The sequence below is a fragment of the Leptidea sinapis genome, chromosome 26, assembly GCF_905404315.1.
Source record: "Leptidea sinapis chromosome 26, ilLepSina1.1, whole genome shotgun sequence".
Lineage (NCBI taxonomy): Eukaryota > Metazoa > Arthropoda > Insecta > Lepidoptera > Pieridae > Leptidea > Leptidea sinapis.
Window position 1 is genome coordinate 1557345 of NC_066290.1, and position 9335 is coordinate 1566679.

Here is a 9335-nt window from a genome sequence, read left to right on the forward strand (position 1 = left end):
GGAATAAATAATAGTAAATGCGTTTAAGGGCCGTTTATGCACTCCGAGCGCGCTCAATAGATATGGCGAACGAACGAATGCTTACCTAGTTCCTCGCCTAATTAATGAATTACCCACTGATGTACGAAACTGTATTAATCCTCGTAATATTAAGAAAAAACTGAAATCATACTTTTTAAGTCACTTAAAATAAATATATTCACACAATTTATCTAAGTGGTACTAATGTTCTGTAGTTAATGTACCTAGATTTAACTCTTTGTTGGCATATATTACAAGCCCGTGTGGTTTTCTGATACTAGCTTTAAGTATTTTCTTTATAAACTTTAATGTAAATAAATAAATAAAAAAAAATGTTTATTCATATATATAATTTTGAGATAATATAAAAACAAAATTTCAATAATTATAAAAGATATAAAAAATCTTATCCATCTCATCTAATTAAGGAACATAAGTTCCAGTGGTTCCAGGTGACAGAACAAACCTGAATTATTTGTATGAAATTCACTAAACATTTGACAATTATCCGCTGACCCAAAGTAACTAACATGTTGAAGACAATCTGGACAGGCTATATAGCTGCACCGTATAAGTTTGTTGGCTACTTACAAAACACTAACATGGAACTCAATAGAATAAAAAGATTATCCGAGCTATATTCTACAAAACCTAAAAATAACTATAAACAATTAATATAATTTTAAAAAGCAGCAGAGAAAATAAATTGTTAAATAGTTTAAATTCATTATGTCCCAAGTCCCTGTAACAATGTTTACAATCTCCACACATTCGAGTTTTCAATTACAGTTTGTTTCGAGTTGAATAATTAACTTCCAGACAAACTGTTAGTTAGAAAAGCAAATCGAAATGAGAATTATGTATTTACGGTATTTACAAACATCATAAAGGTATTGTACACTCGCCTCAACTTCGCAACAGTGTATTAATAATGCTATTTTCTTTTGTATCGCGTTGGATTACATTTTTGATAAGAACAGAATCAAAATTGATTAAATAATTTTCTTAGGATGAAGTTGGTTTATGATGGCAAACATTATTATAATAAAAACCCCTAAAAGCATGTCGTATAACAAATACTGTATAAATGATACGAAGCTTACGCCGAGATTTTACTTGTGCTTTGCGAAAATGTGAAGCTGTAATGTTGATGGTCAAGATCTTCTCGCTGTATTTAACGACACCCGTTTAGTGAAACTTCTCTTCATTTTATGGACCTAAAATTTTAGTCCAGCTGTTTAATGTTTGTTTCATAAGGTGTCGACTTCTAGTTTTCATAAAATCCGTCTACTGTAAGTTTTTGTTTATCCCAGCAATAAATGCAGGTCACTGAGATGAAAATGCTGCGATGGGTAGACGGTGTGACAAGGCTGAATAAAATTAAAATATAAGTATATCTGTGGATATTTTAAAGAAGCTGATATACGGAAAACCGTCTGCGCACGGTTTGGCCAGGTAATGAAGTAATGAAGACCATATGACTAAAGAAGTCCTGACTATTAAAGAAGGTCAAAAAGAGACTGAGGACGTCCACCGACTACTTGGAGAAGAACCATTCATGATGATATAATGTTAACCATGGGCTTAACACCAGAAATGAAGCAAAATTGCCAAGAGAAGCGTGAATGTATAAGAAGGGCTGACCATCTATAGGATACAGCTAAGGGGATAATTGTGTAGTTGGAGGACATGGTGAGTGACGCCATGTTGCCGAAATTCGACTTCAGCAGCAACTTTAGTATTAAAAAAGAGAGCACTGATTTACTTGGAAAAAAGGGAGCCTTGAATGGATCTGAATTTGGCTGTGGAATCTCAGAAGAGTGCCCCAAATTTGGCCAATCTGTCAACTTGGGAAATCTTGCTTCCGTTTTCCGAGTCGGAGGTATACGCCATAATAGACTGTGCGGAAACCATACTAATACAGGCTACGTCGGTAAGTGTATTAACATCCACACAGATTGTCACTTAACTGTGGCTATCACAGTGTGATCTACATTGGTCGCAATGAAAAAGGACTAGACTGAACTGTAATAAAGCCGCTTTACAAACCATAACTTTAACCAGTCGGGGTACGACAGCGGAGTCTTGTTCTTCCGTGAAGCAGTAGGATGCATGCATTATTGTATTGTGATTTGAAGGACGCCGTAGGGAAACTACTAGGCTGATGAGACTTATCATCTTATGTCTCAAGGTGACGAGCGGAATTGCGATGCCACTCAGAATTTTCCGTTCAATTATATATTCTGAGCGGCGCACCAAGTATAACAAACCTAGTTTAAGAAGAGGGGGGAAACCGGCAAGAGGCTCACGTGATGCTTAGTGGTGAGGATAATCTATGAACCAACACCAGGGGTCAAGAGATGCGTTTCTGGCCTTTAAAGTAGTATACTCTTTTCTTGAAGGTCGTAAATTATGCTTATTTTGTATTATTATTATGCTCATTAATGCTTGCAAAATACGCAATGGTGGATTGTTAGATGTAAATGTGATTTAGCACTTTGACGTTATGTCCGGTGGTGGAACAGCTTATTTACCATAGGGAATGATAATAACATAAAATCAATAATACTTGGTAGTCGGCATGAAGCTACAAGAAGTTCGTAAAGAGACGATAAGAAACTCCCAGACGCAGAGAGAACCCACACCTCTACGCAACCTCATAGAATCAAGCTGATCGGAGATGACTAACGGCCGCTCGCTTAGTGGAAGTAAGGTCTCACTCTTTAAATAAATAATTATTGCACTTTACTTTGCTGGTGCATGGGATTTTTTAATCATAGTCAACTGACTTTAGTGTGAATTATAAGAAATCAATGTGCAAATACCTTTTCCAAGCCTATTTCCAACCAGCATTAAACAAGATTTATTACACTTTGACTTCGCATAATTCGTAATCGTTTCACACGAAACATTGAGAATATATTAACAGTACATTAAACCTATAAAACCCTGCTTGCTTTGTTGAACAATTGTTCTGTAAAGTGTGAAAAAGTTTGATATATTACGGACTTTTGTACCGCTGCGGCTAAAGGATAGGTACTTTTGGAAAACGTGGACACCGCTTCGTTGGACAGATATAACCACTGCAGTAAACTTTTTAATATTTATGCAAATATAATATTAGAAGGGGATTTTTTCAGTGTTTAGTTATGCCTGTATTCTATTTACTAAAATGTTGTGCTACAAAAATAGACTAAACTATTTATTATATTTGATTAGTCCCTCTACAACTCAAGCATTTTTTCATTTTTTGTATGTTTTACTTAATGTGTGACATTTAAAAATGCCTATCATAGTCTAATTGAAATAAATATTTTTAATTTGAATCGGATTCAATAAAAATGGTGGTATTGTCTGCGTATGAATTATTACTAATTTTCAAAGTTAAAAGAAACGACGTAATTTATATGAGACGAAGTAAACAATGCTCTATATGTACTAATTGCCATAAAACTAAATATATTAAAAAATTACAAAAAAGTAGATGCGAATGTTTTGTTGAACGGAAAGGTGGTAAAACCAGTTCTTGGCATTACTCCTGATTCAAATTACAGCTATAAAGATAAGACACTTAACTGACATAGATATGGTGCGATTCGTTATTTTCATAGTATTATATCCAATGGTATATCTTATGGGGCAGTGCAACCGCTATAAATACAATCTTTGTACTGCAGAACGCGCTTTTCGCACTTAACCTAACCTAGGTCCTAAATAATAGTCCTAATAATAATGTACAAAGCAAGTGTGTTACGAAATTGAAAAGAATTTTTAAAAACGTTTGTGTTCTAAAGATTAATATAACATTAATTACTTTTTTAATGATACCACAGATTCGGAATGAAGCGACAGCCCTCAGGCTATTTAATAATATATTTTATTGTACCATATCACATTGTATCAATATTTAAAAAAAAAAGCCGGTGAGTTGTGGCTTCTTCTCGTGTCTGAGGCATATTTATCGAATTGGTTTTCACGTTAAGTAAAGGTTTTTAAGATCTCTTTTAACCCTAATTTTCTCATATTATTTCAAAGCAGGACAATGTTTCACAAAAACTAATGGAAGGCCCTCTAAGATCATTCCTGGATCTACAAAGTTTAATAAGCCTGACTTAAAAATCCTATTCATCTATAACATAGGTTCTCAACGTGGGCGATAACGCCCCCTTGTGGACGTTTGAGACTTTCGGGGGTGCAGTAGAAGACCCAGAGAAAATTAGGGGGCATTGAGATGGCGCAGATGGGGCGTGGGTAGATAAATAAATATAGTCTAAAAAGGCACAAAAATACACGAAAATACTCTCGAAAAAAATATTCTCAAAGTGGGCGGTGAGCAAAATAAGGTTGAGAAACTATGATCTATAAGAACACTTAATGGTAATATGCTGTTACATAATACTCACTTGGCCATTATTTTGGTTCACAATCTTCTTCAGCTTCAGTAGTTGTTTCTTCTTGCGTTGCAAAAGTTCATCAGCTTGTGACATTAAAATAATGCCCTCTGTAATTGAACATAAAGAGGAAAGTCAATCGTCATCTCGTATGCAAACAGAAAATGGGGGACGGTATACATACACCATCATGTGACCTTTCAATACTAACACCTAATTCTAGACTTCTTACACTCTTTTCTTTTCTTCTTATTAGATTTTTCTATGATAGAGGTGACGAGACGAGTGAGTGGACCTGTTTTATCTGATAGTAAGTGATGCGCCCTGCTTATTACAATGTGGTGCCGTTCATGGTCCTGGATTGAACCCAAAATTCTGAGTAGCATCGAATCAATATCAATTTTATAATTTTCAAACAAATACACTTAGTTTACGTCAACACGCTCAAAAGTTACTGAAGATATGGCTTTTTTTTCAATCGAGAATCAAGAAACCAAAGTCAAATACCAGATTTTAACTCGTTTACTTAAAACTGAATTTTATTGAACTCAGTTTGAAGTGTCACTGAAATGAACTGTCGGGGCTAAATAGCAGAGTAAAAAAGGGTGGCAATCGAACCAGCGACCTGTTGCACGATAGGGAGATACATATACCACAGTTCCACCACTTCTTTCACACTTGTAAGTCGAGTTAGTAGGTATTTTGTGGGGCGATGTATATCCTTTTACAACATGATCACATAAAATCTTCAAAACAAAAGTATTACGATATTCAAAAGTATTGTTAAAAAACGTTTGTGTGGTAAAGGTTACTATAACATAAATGACTTTCTTAATGATACCACAGATTCGGAATGGAGTGACCGCTCTCAGGCTATTAAATAATAAGTTTAATTGTACATTATGCACATTTTTTTTTAAAGTAAGAGAAAAACCCGCTGAATTTGTTGCGCCCATTCTTCTCGGCTCTGAGGCATTCGATTTGGAATGGGTTGTAGTTTTTGAATTTCAATAAGTTATTTCACATCCTATTTTGAATAAAAATATTTGAATTTAAAACATATGCAAAAATATTTATATAACAAGGCATCCCTATGCAAATTATATTAGTCTGACGATCAATTCAAAGTTATTGCTCATATTAAGATAACTATTTGAGAATTCTATAGACTTAATTTACATCATTCAGAAATTCTTCAAGAAACAAAATAATACACTGTTTGTCGAGGTTAGGACGGGTTTACATTATTCTGAGGACCTAGAAAGAGTATGACACAAAAAACAATTAAAGTTGTAATAAAATAAACTGGCTGATTAGACACAAATCGAACTCTTTGGTATCATAGTGCTGTTCATTAACTTCTGTCATTTGTTTATGAGTGATAGACGTGATTATTTGCGATAATTTCAACCCACACATGCATTATGCTAAAGTGAACCATTTTTGGTTTCAGGTTTTTTTATATTAAAAAAAAAAAGTAAAAATTGCACCTTCATAAATTTATTTAAAAAAAGTATCCATTATTAATTGGCCTATTTTACAAGGCACATTGTGTTACCTTTATTGTCGTTTTTTCAAATATACATACCTATAACGAGCACGGCAAGCCGGAGTTAATATATGTATATAAAGGTTACCTTCGCATTCCATTTTCGTTTTCGTATGATACAGCAGACGTTTCTTCACTAATTGTTTCATCTTTTTATCTTTCTTCTTGTTTGATCCAGATTTAGCTATCTGTATTTATGGAACTCAGTTAATTATAGTTTGATACAAATAGGCTGAGAAAAACATATATCAGACATGAACGCTACTAATGCAAATGATACAAATTCAAATATAAAATAAATAAATAATAAATATTAACACACTTTTACACAATTATCTTGCCCCATACTAGGCATAGCCTGTACTATAGGTACAAGACAACGATATATTTAATGCAATATACTTACTTAAACATACATAAATACTTATAAACAACCATGACTGAGAACAAACATCCATAGTCATCATTAAAATGTTTGCATCTATCGGGATTCGAACCCGGGACCTCTAGCTCAGTAGGTAGGGTCACTAACCACTGGGCTATAGGGGTCGTCAAATACTGCCCCTGATTAACTGCCCATACAGATAATTGGTTGGTCTTAAATATTGATAGAGAAATAGACAGAAGAAGCGTGTTAAAATTACGTTTTTGAACAATATTGTTTATAATCCATTTAATACAACTATATATAGAAGTGGTCCATCCTCTTAATAAGCAACGATGAAGCATTTTGAATTAAATAATACGATATATGTTGATCTATGTTAGAATAAATTTCCAGTTTAGTTATAATAATAAGTTCTATTTAAAATTTAAATCTCTAAAGTTTAAACGAATTAATCAATTTTATCAAACCACACGTTACAAGCTAAAATGTCCTGCCACCCATACGGATTTCTACCACGCGTCAACTGAACCACGACCCAGGACTAAGTTTTACAATATCTAATTATATAAAGTGTCTGTATATAATAAATAAATAAATATCGATGCCACAGACACCACGGTGGTCCATTCCGAACTAGTACGTCAGCTGTCGAATTTGTAGAAAGAGCCTTATACATATTATACACATGAAGAAGATAATGCCAACATTTCACCATTGATCAATTCAGGGAGACACAGATATCGAAGGTGGTCCAGAACTCCAGAACTCCAACCCTCAGATCACGCATGTCATATTTAACGAAAAGATGGCTGGAGCAGATATTCATTTCACAATAGTTCTTCTCTCGCTTGTATCTAGGGATACTAATATTACACAAATAAAACTGAAAACAAAATTTTATGAACGATGCGGGACTTGAATCCGCGACCTCTCGCGTTCCGTGCTAGCGCTCTTTCCAACTGAGCCAACCGTTCGAGTGACGTATCGTTGATAAAATCTTGTATGCTTTGTTCAACATTCAGGTTGTGGTTTCATCTACAGGATCTACTTTACAGTTAATAACCTACCTTAATATTAATATTGTAGTTTAGGTCGATAAATGTAATGTATTCTATAATTATAAAATTGGCGGTCCTCCACTGTGCGCTTTTCAAGGAGCATTCTTCCACCTACTACAAAGCTGTGGAATGGGCTTCCTTGTGCAGTGTTTCCGGGATGATACAAGCTTCTTTAAGGGCCGGCAACGCTTCTGTGATTCCTCTGGTGTTGCAAGAGAATGTGGGCGGCAGTGATCACTAAACACCAGGTGACCCATACGCTCGTTTGTTCTCCTTTTTCCATAAAAAAAAATATAAAACACAGATGTTAACATTCACGTATAAGACATGGGTACAATTAATATAGCGTGCAGATTCACATAAAAGCCCTCAAAGCTTGTGGTTCCGGTGATCATCATCACAAACCATCAGGTATAATAATATAAGATCTATTATTCTCCTCTTCCATTCAAAAGTAATTTTCGCTTTTCTAACATTACCTTTAAGTCTAGCAATATATTCAAATATTCCTTTTTTAATGTCCTCAATAGTAGATCTTGTCTTCTGAATTGGGGATGCACTCCCATACATCGATTTTGTCTGTCTATCTGTATCATACGGACCTGCAAGAGACAGACATAGTTAGAGCATTGTATTACTTTTATTTTGGCTATAATATTAGTTATACGTAAAGCAATATGTTCATATATATATGTTCATATATACACACATACAGTACTCCTGTCTTCCAGTACACTAGTCCTAAACTCTTATTATTAGTAACTAATATTACTAAGGCATATTATATTAACGTAAATACAGACAGGCGGAATGTGCATAGCTTCAAATTATACCACCTGTTTGTCGAACCCAATATCGTGGAGATCTTACGGCTTACGGTTCTGCCTTTTCTCGTACTTCATGGATGAAGACCATGCTTGTCCTAAAAGGTCTTTCGTTCTAATGCTGCTTCCATATCACTTTGTCGCTTGTCACAGGGCATTGGGCCTATAAAGTCGCATTATGGTCTCTATTTGGTAAGACCGGTGTAATGTAGGAATACAGAGAACCGCGAACGGTCTTGGAAGATAATCCTGGTGGTCCCTAGAAGCCTGGAAGGCCCAAACTACGCTTGCAATACGACGATGTGCAGGACCTTAGGAACAACGAGATAGGACAATCTGGAACTGGCACAAAGTACCAACCAACAAAGACCAATTTTTCTACTACTGTACTAGTTTTTTCCTGACCAAGTTAAGTCCTAATGAGCTGTAGTGTCATGATAGTAGTAATATTGATATTAATATTAATAGATTGTGACACTGTGAGCTTAAATAATTTAACTTCAAAAAATAGCCTTCAACAAAATAATCATCGTCTATCTTATTGAAAATATTACTTGTCTTTGAAGGTGGTAGTGTTCGTCCTCCATCTTTTTCAGAACTTCCATATCGTTTGGTTCGGGGCTTGAGATTTCCATTGTTGTTATTTTAAATGTAATTTTGTAAATTTCTCTAAATGTGTCCACGATTTTCTAAGCCATCTAGACTATTGTGACACAAGTGCGTTTTACAAGTCAATAGATGGATATCGTTACTTTTCCATTAATATTATCTATTCTCAATACAATATAAATTATTATATAAATAAATATTTGTGATGATATAGATTCATATATTTAGCACTAAAAGCCTGTTAAGACTAGGCTGATGTTAAAATCGAGTATAAAGTAATTTGGTAGCAAAACGACTCGCTACGGCCTAAAAAGTGTGTGCATTGCTGTCGTGTTTAATACGTAAGTAAGTGTTTTGGAAGACTAACGGGATGCAATGCAATTAAGTGAATTATTAAAACTTAATAAGATGGACAATATTTTAAAAGAGGTAAATGTATAGTAACAGTGTATTTAAAAATAAACTCTAAAGTGCTTCACCTTTTATAAACCGTTT

At 34.5% G+C, this 9335-nt stretch overlaps 1 protein-coding gene across 2 annotated transcripts in view; it reads right to left on the reverse strand.

Moving 5' to 3' along the window:
• The window catches only part of LOC126972297 (putative autophagy-related protein 11), a 55936-nt gene extending 46952 nt beyond the window's left edge, over positions 1–8984 (reverse strand). Inside the window, exons 1-4 of one of the 2 annotated variants that reach the window (XM_050818952.1) lie at positions 8786–8984; positions 7887–8009; positions 6050–6149; positions 4425–4522 (exon numbers count right to left, since the gene is read on the reverse strand). In XM_050818952.1, coding sequence (XP_050674909.1) covers positions 4425–4522; positions 6050–6149; positions 7887–8009; positions 8786–8866 — 402 coding nt within the window. In that variant the 5' untranslated portion in view covers positions 8867–8984. Of the gene's footprint in view, positions 1–4424; positions 4523–6049; positions 6150–7061; positions 7213–7886; positions 8010–8785 lie in introns of those variants that run through there. The other variant, XM_050818953.1, reaches the window with a different exon arrangement.
• Positions 8985–9335: the final 351 nt, after the last annotated feature.